The 20,400-nt window shown below is 31.4% G+C and overlaps 1 protein-coding gene across 1 annotated transcript; it reads right to left on the reverse strand.

Moving 5' to 3' along the window:
- Positions 1 to 7,050: 7,050 nt before the first annotated feature.
- Positions 7,051 to 14,680, reverse strand: LOC129988665 (speckle-type POZ protein B-like). Its single transcript, XM_056096934.1, has 2 exons — positions 12,992 to 14,680; positions 7,051 to 7,190 (listed from the first exon to the last, which is right to left on the reverse strand). Exon 1 carries the CDS (start codon positions 14,549 to 14,551, stop codon positions 13,025 to 13,027), a length of 1,527 nt encoding a protein of 508 aa, XP_055952909.1. The 5' UTR covers positions 14,552 to 14,680; the 3' UTR covers positions 7,051 to 7,190; positions 12,992 to 13,024.
- Between the last annotated feature and the right edge of the window lie 5,720 nt (positions 14,681 to 20,400).

Genomic DNA, 20,400 nt, shown 5'->3' on the forward strand with positions numbered 1-20,400 from the left:
CTGCAGCTGCATGGAATAACATTTCCTTCCTGATTACTTTGTTGATTTTTCGGCAGTCTGTTGAGAGACATGCTGACGTCATGTCTAAAAGAGGTTTCATTACGGCCATCAATAAGCACATAAAATCTTTTTCTGATTTTGTTGTAGAAAAATGATCGGATTAGTTTCGACATTTCTGGCTTTCGACTGTCTGTGCCAGATGATTCTGAATTTGAATTAGTTTGATTTACTTAGTCATTATTAGAACATTAACATCACATTTCGAGGGCAATTTCTAATTAAAACTTTAGTTTTTCTAGGAAAAACATGACTGACAATCAATTAACAGTTTAAAATGTCATAAAATTTTATTCGTTATCTGTATTTATAATTAAGATTCTTTTTTCTTTCTTTCTTTTTTTTTATTATTTTGCTGCTTTACAGGTCAGATTGTTTGACCTAGACCTTACAAATTTGGCACAGATGTATTTTGGAAGGTAAAAATGTATACCTTGTTGCGATTTTTTTTAAAAAAAATTAATTAGAATTTTAATTAATTGGAAAATGACAGATTTTGAATGAGTGAGAATTAGCGGAAACTATCAAAAATATTCCATCACAAAATTGATTTTTACTCCATTTTAAGGCACAAAAATTATCTTTTTAATGAGGCCAATTTAGTTGCTATAAAAATTTTTAGGCGTGATTTAATTGACTTTTAAACATATTTTTTATTATATTTCACAATAATATTTTTATTGTTATGAATGAAATTCAAATCATTTTCATTGTTTTATAAAATATTTAATCGTATGATTTTCTTGCATTGTTGAAAGCTAAAGAAAAAAAAGATTCAGTTTAATATCTATGTAGTTTATAAGATAATTAAAAAAGTGAAGATACCGTGCCGTTAAATTTAGAAGATAGATGAATCGAACATTTACGCTTTTCATATCGCTGTGATTGTTATGAGCCTGACCTCCATTAGAAAGTTTCATGTACAAAATGATGGAACACATTTAAAAGACAATTAAATTAACATGGCCTTAATGTCTGACAGTTTAGCTGGTCGCCAAAGGTGACTAGTTTAAAAAAATTAAATAATGATGAATTCATCTTTATTTATATCATCATCATTTTGCATATAAAGTTATCACAAATATAAATTTCCAACATATAAAACTAAGATATCTCGAATTAGAAGCGACAGTCCTGCTTTTCAAAACTTTGTCTCGATTTTTATTTATTTCTAAATACTTCATATTAAAAAAGTTAATTAGAATTAATTTCATAAATACCATCTTTTGAATTTCTGTTCTCTTTTATTAAGTCATTTACATATTTTTATTTTTCGAATTAGACCAATAAATCTCCTCTCTTAGTTACTGCACCATATTACATAGTCGGGTACTAATTTCGGCTTGGATAAAAAAAATTAGTTCTTAGCTTTAATGATGAGAGATTTGGTAATGTTGATTGATACAGATGAAGTAATTTCAATTTAAATTCAGATTTTTATTTCAGAGATTATTTCAATTTTTTTAAATGTCCCATAATAAAAATAAAATAACAAAAAGACTTCCTGGGCTTTAATTTTTTTTAAATTTGCAAACAATTCATTCAGATGAAAGAATTTTTCATTTCAACTTCTAATCGGTTTAGGTCAATAAATAATATTGATCTAAAGCTTTTACACGATTATTACTATATTGGAAGACAGCCAATCTACTTAACAGCGGTCTCGAGGAAGTCACACCTATCAAAATATGAAGTATACCAACAACATCATAACTGAGACGACCACTGATTGGCTTAAAATAATAGAATTTGAACTCTTTTGATCAGCAAAGTAGGCTTTAAAAGTTAGAAATAAAATTTTATTCCTTATTTAAAAATAGTTATTTTTCCTTCATAATTTCTCTTACCCGAAATGTAGCAAAAAAGAAATGCTCTGAACAAGATAGAAGGAAACTGCGTGTTATTCATGCCAAACTGGTGCATTTCTATCGAATTTTCAATGAAATCTATTCGCAAGACATTTGTGTATCTGAATGCGAGTGAGTTCAGTTCAGTTCAGTTCAGTTATAATAACATGCCGTTTTTAAGCAACAGTAGGGTTATATTGGGACGGCCCTTATAATTTTGAACCGTGGTCAGATGACGAGGATAACATCTGACCTGGCACCCCCCTCTCCACACCACACCAACGGGAGAACGTTTGCTCATGACGGATTTAACGTGCAATAGACCCCCTTACACGACGGTTCTTCGGTGGAATCGGGTCATGAACCTGAAAGCCTCCGGTTCCGAGACCTTACCACTAGGCCACCGCGACCCTGTGTCCTATCTGACTGCCATTGTGAAGCATGCATCGCTTTCACGCTCTTGTTGGATAATTATTATATAAACCGTATAAGAAAGTTGCACATTTTTTAGGAATTATAATAGATAACTATTTCTGAGATTTCTAAACACTCAAAGGTATCCATATACTCACATATGTAAAATGTGAGTACAGAATGTACTTACAGGATGCAATCCTTTGCATCTCAGTACTTTTCGAAGTGCCAAGGTTTAAATCACATGTTGCTTCTAAGCAACCGTGCCGAATAAAGGATTGAATTCTGTAAGGATTCTCAGAGAAAATAAGTCCCTCTCCTTACTCTTTTCAACTTGTAAATCAGATATTTTTAATTGATATTAATTAGTCTATGTAAACAGATTTTGAACATCAAATATATGATAAACTGAAATCAAGTAATTGAGAATTGAGAATTACTTTGAGACAACTTAAGTAATTAATTGAGAATTACTTTGAAGATATAGAAAATATTTTGCGAAAGTCAAAAGTTATCAAGGTTAAAAAAATTTTTTATGTGCATTCTTATTTTTGCTTACAGACGGAAGATAAAATATGTAAAACTCTCTACAAAGCAATCTCATATCTTTGTTACAGAACTGGGGAAGATTCAGTGTCACCCTTGTTTCACCGTATATAAAAGTGTCAAACTTTAGTAACTCAATATTTCTTACTCAGTTGTTGCCGCGATCTTTTTTTCTAGTAAAAGAAACTTTGAAAAAATTGATGACTGGTGAATTGATTAGAAAACTATTAAAGTGATTGGTATACTTTGATCTGAAAATAAAATTTGAAATAATAATAATTCTAGAAATTCCAGATACTCAATAAGACCCAGAACACGGCCCTCTTAAAACAACTCACATAAAACTAAATTTGTTCACGGAATAATAAAATCCATGACTTCATTCCCTTTCCCCAATATTGTAAACATTCTAGGCTAGTGCTTGATTTACTGAGCTGGCACCTCCCCCCCTCTCCAAACTTCCGCACCATACTAGAGGGAGGATGTTCAGACCCGCTGATCTTACCGTGTACCAGATCCGCTTACACGACGGTTCTTCGATGGAATCGGGTTTCGAACCAGAAACCCTCTGGTTCCCAAGCCGAGAACCAGGCTACTGCTGTCCGAGGGCAAGTGAATTTGGTAACTTTAAAACGCAATCACTTAGTTCGTTAAAATTTAGTGCACAATATTTTATCATCTAAAATGTGGATCTATATAAAATTTTGAACCAAGACTGCCCTGGATTTGACTTTCTGTTAGTCTGTACATTCGCATATATGATATCAAAAATGTAATGATTTAGATAAATAAAAGTTTGCAATGTGATCTCGTCACTGAAATTGCACTTCTATGCCAAATTGAAGTTTGAAATTCTCGATAAAAATCTATAGTCGGATTTCTTTAATATATTACGAAGCACAAAATTCCACAATCTTTATGCTGGGGGAATGGGATAACATCTTTATAAGGGATTATATGAGAAAGTTGATTAGAAGATAATTCCGGCTGGCTTCTGTCGAAGTTCTTACACCGTGCTTGCTTGAGACACTAAAGCAGAGTTCACACGAGGCCAACTGTTACTCGCAGTAGAAGGTCACGCATAAATCAGGAACATCACGTGACACCCAATGGGATAATGGCTATGGTTGTCTTATCGGGGCAACTATTTGCAATTTTTTTATACTGAACAAGAATTGTGATGACATACAAAATTTCATTAATCCAAGTCGCTGCATTTTTTACATGCACGCGGAAATACAGACCGACAAGTGGTCAACTCTATGACTAATTTGGTGCCAAATTTGAATGAATCTGCTTTTTAGCTGCTAAATCAAATTTTATCTATCTATTTTTAGCGTTCTGTAGTTAATGTTCACTTGAACAGGCGGACAGATAGACTTCTGCTAAATGAATATCGTTCAAAATTCGACAGAAATATAAAAATGTGGAATTAAAATCACATATCAAATTTCATCCATTTAGCTCAAAGCATATTTAAGTTATAATTAAAGACATAAGATATAGTTCCGAAAATATATTTTTTGGACAACGGTAGTTTTGAAACGTAGAGTTTTCTCAAAAATCTTGGTTAATTTCTTGTCAAAAAATTTCCCCAAACATGACAAGAAATTAAACTACTACTATTGTCAAAGATTCTGGAAATCAGAACAAAAATTCATTTCCGGCATTTATCACAAACGACAAAGCAACTAATTAAAAATTAATTTGTGTTTAACCATCAAAATCATATGAACTCGGACAGGTGATTGCCTACATTAAAAATGGCATTTTTCGACCATCTTGGTCAAAAAATATTTTAATTCAAACAGTTTTCTTTCCAAAACCGTTTTTCTTTTCATTTTATGTCTTCTAGAAGTCGAGATATATCAAATTTAAAAAACGCATTGTACTTTAAAATTAACCGAAAGTCTCAGTCTGCAACCGGAAGTTGTTATACTTTTAATATATTTCTTAAAACTTTTTTTCTTAGTTTTAAAACGCAAATAATAATTTTATTATGTTGCTAGTGCATGGCCATAACTTTTAAACATTCACTTTTTTTTTAATTTCTTGATGGTAACTCACTCTCTCGAGCATCTGCTTACATTGTAGTTCTCTTTTCGATTCTTATTTTTCTTTGCGATTTTTCACTGAAATCTTTTTTTCTACGTTTTATTCTGAAAGTAAACCACATTTAACTTTTAACACAATGATTTTGAACCACCGTCAGATGACGAGGACGACACCTTAACTGGCACTCCTCCCTCTCTTCACACCCCACCACACCAGCGGGAGGGCGTTTGACCGGATCGGATTTAACGTGCACCAGACCCGCTTACACAACGGTTCTTCCGTGGAATCGGGTCTCGAACCTGAAACCCTTCGGTTCCGAAGCCGAGACCTTACCACTAGGCCACCCGGCCTTTCTAAAGCACAGGAGAAAACCTCTCTTGGGAAATCCATTAGATTTCCGCAAAACATAATAAACATCATAAAACCTGTATATATGCAACTAGGTTCAATCTGTCTGAGAGTGACCAGTGCAGTTGCGGTGGGTTTGGCACCACACTTCATTATTCTACGGAATGCATCCTCACAATCTCTTGGCATATAAAAAAACCATCACCAAGCCACGAAAAGAGTCACTAGCAACTTCCTTTCCAGGCAAAAAATCCACAGTATAATCAAATTTATAAGTGAAAATAGAAACCTATTCTTCCCTCCATAGCTCTCAACATCAAGTCTCATACCAAAAAAGACTAAGGTAAAAAACAAGCCCCGTAGTCTCCTGTCATACATTTCAATCAAACAGAGATTCTCTTCATTCCCATTTATCAAATTATTTTCCATCTGATTTTTTTAACTGCACCCTGATCCACTATATCATAAAAAATAAGTGCACACAGAATATTTTCACACATTTTATAGCTCAGCACTATATTTCTAGGTTTATTATTACAAATTATATTTCTAAGTTGACAAATTTTGTAAACGTTTTCAGCTTTATATAATTTCTATTACGCTTGTAAATTCTGTAAATAGTTATTTTTTTCTTCGTTTTTCTACTGTAAATAGTTTGTTACTTAATTAAAATTCCCGCAACATGCCCACCAAACCGTCCAGTGACTAGAATGGTCACGGATACGGGGATATGAGACGGCGTTCTGTTCTGTATATATGCAGCTTTGTGATCAAAAATTGTTAAATATATGCTTACATAGAATGACACAATACGCTAATGAGAGTTTTAATGGTTTGCTCTGGAATATAGTCCCGAAACAACATTTCATTGAGCTCCAAACTCTGTCATTGTGGTCCTATATTGCTGTCCTTCAGTTTACTGAAGGTGGCACTGGTATAAAAAGTGTGTTAAATCAACTACAAATAAAAGTTGGTAGTCACACTCATAAAGGACTAAAGCTTTTTGACTATGAACGTATTTGTAGTTCAGAAAGGCATTCTTTACCAGCTGCAAAAGTTCACAGGAAAAAAAAAAGAAATGAGAGCTCAGCGAAAGAAAAAATGTGCAATGCATGAAGAAAGAGAAGGTTTAACTTATAAATGTGGAGAATTTTAGACTGTTGTATGAAGAGAAAATGCTTTTTTTACATTAACTGTAAACTTTAAATTCATTTTCTAAAAAAAAAAAAAAAAAAAAAAAAAAATCGATAGAAGTTGTAAACCATTTACATGATATCTCCAGCATTAATTAATATTTTTAAATGAAATTTTCAGAAAATGTTCTTTATACTATTGTCTACGAAATGAACTAAAAGTTTTGATGTACAGTAAATAACTTTATTTATAGCCTTTTTTGCCAGAAAATAGTTGAAAATTTAAGAATAACGTCTATATTGCAACAAAAACTTTCATAATATTTTTGCATTTTAATTAATCTTTTAGATTTTCGTTCATTTTGAAGATAACTATGTTATGTATGCTTTGTGTAAAGAAAACTTTAATTACTGAATTAGAATTTTATGTAGAATGTTAACCATTTTGGTTAAATTTTATTAAAATTTACATCAAATTTGTCAATTTAAAAAAAAAGGGACAATCACAGAAATTTTTTCATTGATGTTTATTGTTTTTATACCCTATTTAACTAGAAAACACCAATTAAAGCTTGAAAAATAGCCTTTAAAAAATTATCTCGAATGTAGGCAGTCACCTTAAAGAGATGAAAACTTAGAAACATTTTTTAAAAAACTTTATTTAATACACTTTGTCAGCTAAAAACAATACATTTCATAACTGTTACATGTTTAAAATCAACACATTTTAGACCATTGTCTAGTTCATCCACAGTAATATAAAATCAACATTTTTACATGCAGTCGATGCCTGAAAAGGAAAAAGAATCAATAATGAAATTTCAGTATCATGTTAATGCACATGCAAATGAATACACTAGCAGTGATGAAAAATTGCTTCATCGTGTGCATAGTAATTAATATCGAAAAAATCAATTCAATTTTCAAATTGCATTTCAAATTTTAAATTAATATTTAAAAAATCAAATTTATGTATTAGGTTTAAAATCAGTTTTACTTGTAATTTTTTTCAAATGGTCATTAAGAAAGTTTTTTTTTTAAATTTAAATTAAAAATTAGATGAAATTCGTAAATTTCGCTTCCATAACTTCATATTCTTGGCGCTAATTTTAGTTGAAAAAGCAATTCCTCTCAGTAACCTGGAATGCTAAGGTAGATTCTTTTTTATCTAAGTTAATATTTCATGAATCTAATTTCAGACAAAATTAGAGCTTGAAAATCATTTTTTAGCCCATAACTTCTAAAATATTGCAATTAACAAAAAACTTTAAAAACAAAAGTTGTTCGTCTTAATGAGGTGCTAATTCGACAAACTTAATTTATTTTTCTATCTTCAATATTAAGGAAGTTATAGCGAAGTGAAAATTTCAACCCCCCACATCATTTCGAGCCCCTTTAACCTAGATGGCCCATTTACGAACTACATTTTTTACGAACTACATTTTTTACGAACTCATCCGAGGTTTCTACATTGAGCATATTCCAAGTCGGTTAAAATCCAAACGAAATTACTGCAGTCAGCGTTATACGCATATACTATATAATTTTTGAACGAAGGTTGGTTATGGGTTCTAAAGACCATGATCGGTGGAGAACTAAAGAAATTTTCCAAAAGTGGTGTCATGAGAATCATTGCAATAGGTAGTCTTCGTATAGGTATCTACCTAAAAAATCTTGCGGTGTTGAGTTAGCATAGCAAAATATTTAAGACAGGTCTCGAAATTTTTTAAAAATATTAAGCTGTTGCATTCCAATGTTAATCCATCTCGGCTAACAAGCGTTCCCTTCTCAAAAAAGGGCAGCACAGACAATATTTTCTAAAATGAAAATGTTTTTATAGGATTCTTTAAAATAAGTAATTAATTCCAATTGAATTTTTTTAATTCTTCTGTTATTTTATTCTAATACCTAATAGAAAGACACTTTCCATTTTAGGAATGTGCTGCTCAATTGATAATTCATAGACTGTACCAGGTGTCTGGATATTATGTGTAATTTTTATTTGCATCATCTTTAATTTTATAAATTAATTTTTAGAGACGATAATTTGATGCATACATGACGTACGTTCACGACGGTTAGTAGATTATATTTCCATTAATTCTTTTATGCTATCTTTTCATGTCTAGAATTCGTGTGTAAAACTTTACAATTGAAAATATGACCGCGTAACTTTTATTTATTGATTGGCATATTCAGTAAATGCGATATGCATGATTGAAAAAAAAACATTCAAAATGTTCTACAAGAAAAATTGTTGAATTTAGAGCTATCACATTAGGCTTTTAATTGTTTCATAGATATTAAATGGTCATTACGAAAGTTTTTTTTTTAAATTAAATTAAAAATTAGATGAAATTCTTAATTTTCGCTTCCATAATTTCAGGAGCATATTATCGCACTATTCCATTTTTACATCATTTTAAAATTAAACGAGCTTCCCCTTTTAATATCTATTTGAGTTCTATAGACTTTTCTTTAATTTTATTAAATATTTAAAAATATTTTAAGTATATTTCCAGACAATATTCTTCTTAAATAATATGGATTTATAAACATACTCTTTGTGACTATATTAAATACATTATTTGCGTCTACGTTATTTATTTAAAAGTAGGAATAAAATTTAAAAATATAAAAATGAATCGATCTTATAATTCTATCATGTTACTAAGTTTCATAGTAGAGCCCCGGTCTCCTTTAGATATTTCGATCCCCAACCACTCAAATTAAAGAGTCCCATATCGAAAAAACTTCGGAAGACTGAAAGAAATAGACATCATTTCAAGTCTGAAGAATTTTAAATGACAGGAAATTTGGAAAATACTAAACCACTAGGAAGAGAAAATAAATCAACAAATTGATCTGCTGCGTAACGTCATCTGTTAGAAACAATTTACAAGTGTTTAAGATTCACAATTGGATGCAATTATACATCGGGGAATTTACTGGACTTCCTAATTAGATGGCGTATCCTATTTGGGACATTATTTTAATTCCTATAATATAAGAGATTGAAATATTAAAGCGTTTTTAAAGGATTTTTTTTGCATTTTAAATTACATATACTTTCACTTAAATGCGGGTTTAAAATAAAAATTCAGTAATTTGGTGCGCGAATCAGGTTTATCATGGCATTCAAAGAGGTTAATGGGAAGATAGTAATGTTGCTTTTTTTTTCCATTTAAAAATAATTTTTTGTAGAACAAATTGATCTGTTCTTGATAGGTTTGCTGGATTTTGTCATCAATTTAAGAAAGCGAGTAATTTTTCTAATTTGAATATGAAATTCCATTTGGAACCGGTCATTACATTATTCTTGAATACTTCTTACATTATTCAAAATATCATTTAAATCAATTTTTCGGCCGAAAAACCAGAATAACCTTTTGATTGTCAAATAGTGAAAATTTGCACACAAAAAATCTATTTGGGTATGCATATTATTAATGCTTAGATATTTATTTTCATTAATTATCTCCTAGAAATCTGTGCGAAGATACTATACAATGACACTCAAATAAAGCATTTGGAGATGCATATCTTCCATAAGAGTCAATTAACCCTTTTCACTCCTGTATCCTATCTGACTGCCATTGTGAAGGGTGCATCGCTTTCACGCTCTTGTTGGATAATTATTATATAAACCGTATAACAAAGTTGCACATTTTTTAGGAATTATAAAAGATAACTATTTCTGAGATTTCTAAACACTAAAAGGTATCCATATACTCAAATATTAAAATGTGAGTACAGAATGTACTTACAGGATGCAATCCTTTGCATCTCAGTACTCAGTACAGAGTTTCAATACTCAGTACTTTTCGTACTACTCAGTGCAAAGGGTTAAATAAAATGTTGCTTCTAAGCAACCGTGCCAAATAAAGGACTGAATTCTGTAAGGATTATCAGAGAAAATAAGTCCACCCTCTACTCTTTTCAACTTGCAAATCAGATATTTTTAATTGATATTAATTAGTCTATATAAACAGATTTTGAACATCAAATATATGACAAACTGAAATCAAGTATTTAATTGAGAATTACTTTCAAGATATAGAAAATATTTTGCGAAAGTCAAAAGTTATCAAGGTTATAAAAAAAATTTATGTGCATTCTGATTTTTGCTTACAGATGGAAAATAAAATATGTATAACTCTCTATAAAGCAATCTCATGTCTTTGTTATAGAACTGGGGAAGATTCAGTGCCACTCTTGTTTCACCGTATATGAAAGAGCCAAACCTTAGTAACTTAATATTTCTTACTCAGTTGTTGCCGCGATCTTTTTTTTCTAGGAAAAGAAACTCTGGCAAAATTGATGACTGATGAATTGATTAGAAAACTATTAAAGTGATTGGTATACTTTGATCTGAAAATAAAATTTGAAATAATAATAATTCTAGAAATTCCAGATACTCAATAAGTCCCAGAACACGGCCCTCTTAAAACAACTCACATAAAATTAAATTGTTCACGGAATAATAAAATCCATTCCCTTTCCCCAATATTGTAAACATTCTAGGCTAGTGCTTGATTTACCTATCCCATAATCTAATTCTGCTTTTTAGATTTTTCTGTCGATAGGTTGTAAAAACCGTGTTTTACCAGCTCCCGATCTAGTGCTGTTAAGCAAAGCATATGTTTACTTATTTCTCTCAAACAATGCATTAATTCTTCAAAGCAAATTCTATAAATTTTTATAAACAGTTTGAATAAAGGAAGCCCTATCTTCATAAAACGGTGATTTTTTTTAAATAACATAACTGTTCGAGTTTTATTATGCAGTAAGACCGAACTTCGCAGTTTTTACGGAGAAAATATTTAAATACGTCACATATTGATTACATATGAATATTTTTCAATCTTACCTACATATGAACTAGTTATTTAAATAAAAAGAAACCATGAATGCTCTTAGTTTAACACGTTATTCGAATTGGTTAACGCAATAATTGTATTCTTGCTATTGGATATGAACCGAACGTATTCGTATTCGAATAATTTCCAGTAGGTTATCATTCTATGGCAACAATGCAAACACCACAAAAATTTACCAGATGGCACTATATGATATTATCAGCATGAGATCAGATAGAAAATGGCTTTAATAGTTAAATTATTTTAAAAAATATGTTTTGTATAAAATCTCATTTTTTCAGGAAAGACACCTATATAGATAAAGCAAAACTTTATCTAAATATAAAATTTAATCCAAAATCATTAGAACCGTTTCCAAGATACACGAAATAAATAAATTTATATCGCCGCATTGAAAAGAGACAGTCAAGTCTCCATGGCCGAATGGTCATAGCACTGGTCTCATAATTATGAGACCGTAGTCTCATAATTATGAGACCGTAAGTTCGAATCCCGTTAGAGACAACACGATTCATAGTATGTGTAAATATTTAATCCCTTGATTTTATGTTTTCCTTTATTTCATGTTCCAGAAGATTCTGGGCATTTCTTTAGCTTACCAGATAAGTGTTCTGGACTTTTCTTACTGTCTCCAGAAAAGTATTCTGGAACTTTCCCTGTTAGTATAAAAGCAGAAGATTTGTCAATCACTGTGTTCTCAGTTCTGAGTTGAGTTAATAAATTGGTTTAGCTTTACTTCTTGTGTGTGTCATTGCGTTCCACACTAAAGTATCTACGTGACAGTATGTATACAAAAATTGCTCGTTTAAAGTTATAAGATCTGAGGGTCATTTAAATGGCAAAGAGTAAATTTAATCGAATTAAATAGTACTTATTTCATTACAGTAAATAAATGCACCTTTAAAATTCTCTGCGAAATTTGAGTCAAAATCGAAAAAAAATATTATGTACAAATAAAATGTAACTGCTATGTGCAACATAAATATAAAGAAATATTATTAGGAAAATAAACGGACTTCTCTTAATGGTGGGTATTTCCATTTGCTATCCAAATACAGAAAACGTTTTTTTCAAGCATAAATTAGTTGTTGCAATACCTGAACGGCTGTATTTTCTATAAGTTCAAACAGATTTCAACTGTTTCTTCAGAAACTTTGTAGAAATTGCTAGAAAATATCACATAATTTAAAGAAAATAATAATAACCTCGTACCTATTGATACTCTATGGCATAATATCACTTTATTGAACAGGCATTCAAACTTGTTCAATTAATATTGTTACACTCAAAATTTTAAAACCAAATACTGAATATTGGGAATTTAATATATTCTTTTAAATTTATTTTAAAGTCCCGCTTTGGGACAACAGATATTTTAGAGCGAACTTCGTTATTTTGAGCCATGATACATGAGAATACGATACCTGCACTAACACTCCTTTCTAAAACTTTTGCACCGCATCAGAGGAAGTATTTTTAATTCGATGTGAGATTTAATGTGCACAAGTTCAATACAGGCGATGGTTCTTTAATGGAACCTGATATTTTTAATACCTCAATTTAAACCTTGCTAACAGGCCATCCTAGTCAATTATTAAAATTATAAAGAATTTCTTTAAAATATCTTTTTTAACAATGCTTTCTATTGAGCTTATGAGTCACCACTGCCTACTATATAAATAAATATGTAGAAAACAAAACGAACACTTACAAGGATGGAATTACTTTACCAAGCTTGTTTCCTTTACATGAGACGATATATTTCTTCTGCTAGAACTGTATTTCTCTTTTCCAGAATTTTCCATGCAGTCGATCCAGTTACTTCTTCTTTGTGTTTCAGTATGAAATCCTGAACAAATGATTTAAAGTTCTTGTCTTCGTGCTTGTCGGCAAAGCCTAACATCTCGCATGCATTATGTTTGTTCAGATTTTCTGATAAAATTAAAGTGCATTTCTTCTGTAGAGTGAAGATCTTGTATTTCTTGGCAGCCTCATACAATCGGTAAATGTTCTCCAACTGCATGTCATCAATGGTATCGGTGTACATGTAATTAATTACTTTACGTAAGGTCTCTGGGTCCACATCCAAAATTTCTAAGATGTCATCTTTCATTTCAACTTCAAACATGGATTCGAACACTCCTGATTTAGCACTAAGAATGCTTTTATGTACAGAAAAGCAACAAGGTCCTGTTCGCAGTTTCACGTCACAAAACATTTGTGCGTCATATAAAAATTTGTACATATCTTTTAACGATGATATGCAAGCACTCAAGCTATCATGATACAGGACAACAGGACGGGAATCAAGGATATCCGATTTTGCAGCCGATCCGTAGAGTGTCCTCTCGATCTCTTCGGAAATGATTCCTTTATAAAACGTAAAGTGGCATTTCAAAGAAAGAGCATCGTCCACCAAGAAGCCATTTTTAACGTTCAGCAAATCTTCTGTGATCAAAACTCGTAATTTGTAAATCTTGTGACTTTCTAGTCTGTTTTTCTCTTGATGAAACTTTCCAACCCCTGAGGCATTTAAAAAGGATAATTTGAAATCATAAAATCCTGTTTTATTGCTGGAATCTTTTCTATTCTTGTCGGTACTCATTTGAGGTACGTTTTCTGGAGTAAATTCTAATTCAAATTTCTTACCTTCCGATGAAGCTGTCGCTAACTGGAAATTCAGCGAAATGGAAGGATCTTGTTCAGATGCCTTTCGGACTGAATAAGGCACTGTAAAACCTTCCTTAAAAGCACTGAATTCTTCTATGGGCCAAACAAAGGATGACTGCTCAATGCCTATTCGAGTTCTTGCAAAACAAACAGCAGTTTCAGACATTTCCCCTTCCGTTTTCCAAATCTTGCATTGTAAGGTGAGGGTGCCCTGTGGCAAAAACACAATTGTTCGGTTCTTGGCAACATAATGTAGTGGTATGAAGTCCCAGAATCCCCGACGTTTACCTTCTTTAAATTGTTTTTTGACCTTTTCTTTAGAAATCAGTGGTGAACCATCTATGGCAAGGATTGAAAATTCAAAATCTAATTCAATAAATGAACTTTCACAATTCAACGCACGCACTAATTTTAGATAACAAGCTATCATACTTTCATCGGACTGATGATTATCGCAGAACAATTCTACGACGAATTCACTGTCTATCGAATGGACAAAAAATGCAGGCGAAGACATCTCTTCATGTACGTAGTAATTGAAATTTTCAATTTTCCATATAAAAGTGAAAGCATTTTTTTCAGTATTTTTTGCGTTTGCCATATCCTTTCAACGAGAGACAAATATGAAATAAGATGAGTAACTAAACGACAGCAAATGAGAAAAATGATTACATTTATGTGAAGATGGTAAAATATTTAAAAAAAGAAACAATGATGTGCCAATATAAGACCTGATTAATATGATTTCTTTGGTTAAACAGTGGAGGAAACAAAAATTTCCTTGCATCATTTCATTTCATTTCTTCTCTTTAGAAGAGGTACAATGGACTGATGACAATAACGCAAGATAGTATAATCTCTGGTTCGAATGAATCGAGCATATTATGGATTAAGTTCACAGCAAAATTGTATAAGGCTTATTATACAATAAGCTTATTCTTGTATAACCAGTTTGTTAAACAAAAAGCGTATATTGTTATAATGCTTATTCAGTTTTAGTTTAGTTTAGTGTAACATTCTGTTTCTAAACTATACAAAGGTTTCTTTCAGACGCACCTCGTAATTTTAGATAATGCTCAGAAGATGGAAACATCACTTGAGTCAGTCACCTCATCTCTCCAAACTTCAGTAGCAAACCATTTGGAAGCTGTTTGACCCTCTACAGATTTAAAATGCACTAAGCCCGTCCAAGTAGTGGATTTTTCGCGGAATGGAATCGCGAACTCATCACCCTTCGGTCCAGAAGATTTTTTTTTTTTTTTTTCAAATTTAAAAAATTCAAATTATCCAAGTTACGTAGTAATAATAATGATTTAACGCACTTTTTTAATGATAGGTCTAGTGCAGCTGTTGCTGTATATGTTTGTCGCAGAGTTCTTTTTTAGCTTCAAATCGCATTCTGTATTGAAATGGGAATGATTTTTTTTTCTAATCAGCTGTTTATAATTGTAATCCGCAATTTTTAAATGGTTGTAGTTCATAATAATTTGTCTCATAAGAATTTTGAGGTTTCTGAATTGCATTTCCTTGCCATATATCAGTTAAGTCCGGCTATTTCGAATCCGTATTTCACAAATATTGCAAATCGAAGACGGGCCGCGGTGGCCCGGTGGTAAGGTCTGGTCTTGTGAGCCGTAGGGCTTCAGGTTCGAGACCCGAAGAACCGTCGTGTAAGGGGGTCTGTTGCAAGTTAAATCCATCAGGTCAAACGTCCTCCCGTTGGTGTGGAGAGGGGGGGTGCCAGCTCAAGTGTCGTCCTCGTCATCTGACCATGGTTCAAAATTACGAGGTCCGTCCCAAAATAGCCCTAGTGTTGCTTTAAAACGGGACGTTAATATGTAACTAAACTAAACTATAACTAAAGAAATCGAAGACATCATCCAATTACACTTCTTGTGTATAGCCGACCATCCCGCCACAACTGAACGAAGCGGTATCGGCAGATCAAATTACACTGGTGACTGCCTGCCTAATCTGCCTAACGGTAAGTATGATTCTCTAACATTTAAGACATACGTGTACCCAGAATGTATGTTATGAGAGAGAGAGAGAGAGAGAGAAGAATTTACTGTCAATGAATTGCTAGAGCTTTCAATGCCTTTTTTCGAACAAATAAACAAAGTATCTATAAATTCTCTGATAGAAACATACAAACCTCTTCTGTACAAGGTCTGATTATAATGGCCATTCAGGCTTTTTTGTGGCTGTTGAGGGCCGTGGTAAAACTGAAGGAAAGCTTATTCCTGCTTTGTTGAAAGGGGTAGGTAACCAAGCGATGTGCTGTCCTTCACTCTTTTTACTTTCTTGTAAAAGAAATGCAGAGGAAGTATCGTAATCGACAAAAAATTTAAGCTCAAGATTTTGACGAATCTACGTTTCAGATCTCCCTGAATTCGAAAAACAAGTTTTGAAAAATGTCCGTCTGTCTGTGACAAAGATAACTCCAAACCGATTTTAGTAGACGGATGAAATTAAGTTTACGGTCTTTAATTTGTAGATTTCTATCAAATGTTGAGCAAGATCCGTTCAGAGGAAGTCTGTTTGTCCGGCTGTTCGAATATGAGTTAACATGTTAACTACAAAACGAAGAGAACTAGAGAAATACTATTTGGAAAATAGATTTACCATCTATAGTGGAGACATCTGTCATATTTTGAGCCAAATTCAACAACAGGTTGATTATCTATCGGTCTAAACTTTCAGAAACATTAACTCAAAAACGCAATGACTTAAATATATGAAATTTGGTATTGATTTTGTGGCTACAAGTGTAGTTCTGTGTAAAATTTTTGTTTCAATAGTTAGGGAAAAATTTATCTAAAACACAAATTCAATTTTCGGATATTATTAATGTGTCATGATTAGTCTCCAAATGTCAAGCATGTCAAGATTAGTCTCCAAAAAAACTCGCCAAGGATCACACGATAGATTCAATAAAAATGCTAAATTTATAGCAAATTTAGTATTTCATAATTATTGTACGCCATTGCCATGCAAGGCGTTCTCAGGGATAAAACCTTTATTAGAGAGTATGCGAGAAAATTTTGGAGAAACCACTTCAGCTGGTTTTGAAGCTATATTTCAGTGTAAAACTAACGGGTGTGAAAAAAAATATAGCATAGTAGGCCAATCAGAAAATTTAAGAATATTGATTAAAAAAAACTTAAAATTAATGATAAAAAAATTAATTTACTTTGAAAATAAGTTTATAATAATAATTTGTTTGAAAATTTTATTTTGAATCATTTCGTGTGTATTTTTGTAGAACTCTAATGCGGGACCTTCCTCTATATCAGGGCAGAGCCTTAGCCGGTCCTGATATTTCTATACAGAATGTGTATACAGAACGGTTTAATGATCACAAATTACAGGATCTTCCTACCTTGTGAGAAACGTGGAGGATGAGGCATTATATAAATGATATAAAAATTGATATATGGATTATTGTTCAAGTAACCCTCGTGCTAGTGTACGAGCAGTCAGACTTGATCCCAATATTTGGAAACCGAAAGTGTACAGAATATTTAAATTTAATAACAGAATACATAGAGCATTCGTAGATTGTTACGAGTACAAAGAAAACTACACAATCGAGGTCCGAAATTTCACATTTATGCCATTCTCAGATTTGTGAGAAAGGTAATTTGAATAGATGAGTATTGCTTTATTAGAAAAAAAAAAAAAAACATTAATCTTGGAAGGGATCATATTTTAAGTGATAAAAATTATTCTTCGTACAAGAAATTCATCAATCATCGATGATAATTTTTTATCTTTGAAGGGATCATATTTGAAATGATAAAAATTATTCTTCGTACAAGAAAGTCATCAATCATCGATGATAATTTTTTATCTTTGAAGGGATCATATTTGAAATGATAAAAATTATTCTTCGTACAAGAAAGTCATCAATCATCAATGATAATTTTTTATCTTTGAAGGGATCATATTTGAAATGATAAAAATTATTCTTCGTACAAGAAAGTCATCAATCATCAATGATAATTTTTTATCTTTGAAGGGATCATATTTGAAATAATAAAAATTATTCTTCGTACAAGAAAGTCATCAATCATCAATGATAATTTTTTATAAAATAGGGCATTTTTAAAACCTCGTTGAATAGTCCACCGATCTATTCAGTTAGTTTTCGTTGGAATTATGTCTGAACAAAGGGATAAATTGCGTTTGATAATACACTCTCTACAGGTTTTTGCTAACAAATTCAAACAATTCCTGTAGATCTTGACCGACGAATTCAGAAATTGTACAAAAAGAAGCAAAAAACTTTTTATCCTTATTGATGAGTGTAAGAAAAAAAATTCACTTATTAACACATTTTTTTCCTAAGGAGACCTTATAAAAAATTAATTTTTACAACTTTTGATTTTTGTCTTCAGAAGCCAAAGTAATTTCACACATTTGGGTACCTTATTTGATGAAACTTTGCAACTAGAATTTAGTATCCACCTAGCCATGACAACTGAACCTAACCAAATACATCAGCTTCTCTAAAACGTCTTCGGATTTAACATTTCTCTTCACTGAAAACAGTATTACAATATTTCTTTAATTATTTCACATCATTTTGGACTAGACAAGATTTTATCTTTCTATTGTTCGTTATTTTTTTCCTCTATTTACTTTCCCTCGCTTTATTAAAATTTATCTACGTCTTTTTATTATTTAACTTAATAGAAGGGGTAATTTTTTTTATTCTTTTTATTTTCTGCGGCATACATATTTCTATTTCTTACTTTATTTAAATACTAGCCGCCTTTGGCGACCAACCGGTTCGCCAATCTTAATGCTCATTAAAATTTTAATAATTAAATATTTTATGTAATTCCTACTTTAATAGCTTCATCATCAAAATATTTTAAAACTTCAAATTTTGATAGACATATAATTTACTCATAATTTTATAAAGGCCTTCAGTCATAACGTAATATGTATCTCTCTAATTTTCTATTAGCTCCCATAGAATTTATACTTTAAATTAAAGTTGAAATGATTAATCTGCAATTAATATAATAATATTTTTTACTGAAACAAAGTATATTTTTATAATATGATTACTGAAAACAGAATCACTGAGCATTTAAATCTTATGGACACTAAAGAATATCTTTCTTAATTTATATAATATCTCAAGAATTTGTCAACAAAATTTTTGCAGATTCTTCATGAGCAGATTGATAAATTAACAATGTTTAATTTTAAATGCATCAAACACTAAGGTGCACATTCCCGACCTCCAAGGTATACATGTACCAACTTTTGTAGCTGTAGGTCGAACGGTCGGGCCTGTAGAGCGCCAACACACACACACACACACATTGAGCTTTATTTTAAGTATAGATATAGATATAGATTTATTTTTTTCGTTTCTTACTTTTATTTTCTTTTTACTTTTTATATTCCTCATTTTTTGTCATTTTATTACCAGTTCTGTTGTATTTATGTATGTTATTTTTTTGGTTTGTTTATGTTCACTGCATTGTATAAGTTTTCTGTATATATATTGCAGCTATTCTAAGCGATGTATATATGGCCTTCATACTGAGGAATTTGTATTAGAGCAACCAGTCGTCTTTCCTCCAACAAACGGCTCAGGTCATGTCGAGATTTCTTAATTGTTCCCTAATCGATTCCTCAGTGAATAATTTTTGGTGCTTTTGTAGCCGATTCGATGTGCGATTGCATATTCTGTTTGTAATATTTATTGATCTGAGGTTTTTTTCCCCGCCATTTAAAATAATTATTCTTATTTCGCTACTTTTCTTCCTTTCTTTTTTTTTACGAGCTGTCTTTTGTGGTATAATAACGAAAGATAAAAAATGAAAAAAAAAAAAAAAAAACAATAATAATAATAAGATTTTAAATATGTCGTTAGAAGGATGCGACAAGGTCGTAAAAAAGTTTTTTTTTTTTTTTTTACTTTTACTTTTGCCTTTTAAAATTATTTTTTTTTCTCCTTTTTTATTTATCGACTCTCATTTGTGGAACAATAACTAAAGATTAAAAACGAAAATATACGCTTTTAAATATTACGGTGGCAAGATGCAACAGTGGCGTAACGACGATGAGGGAGGCCAACTCCTTAATGCGTTTCTGTAGCTTCTTTAAAAACCAGATAATATGAGAGCGAGTTCGCAAATTGTACAGACTAAGTCTATGGCAAAGGATAACGACGTGCTCTGATTGGTTTAAGCCTTGGCATCCTTTGGCAATGTTTTGCACTCATAATAATCTAGTTTTCTCTTATTTGGCTCAAACCTTGTACCTTTCATTAGTTTTATGGAAGATACGAGTGAATATCAACACGGTCTAATTTTTATTAATATAATTGTTTTCTCTAAATATTAGTAGTAATACTACTAATACTAATTAATAATAATAATAATAAATATTACTAATAATACTAATAATACAAGTAACTAATGTTGT

This window comes from Argiope bruennichi, chromosome 10 (genome assembly GCF_947563725.1).
Source record: "Argiope bruennichi chromosome 10, qqArgBrue1.1, whole genome shotgun sequence".
Lineage (NCBI taxonomy): Eukaryota > Metazoa > Arthropoda > Arachnida > Araneae > Araneidae > Argiope > Argiope bruennichi.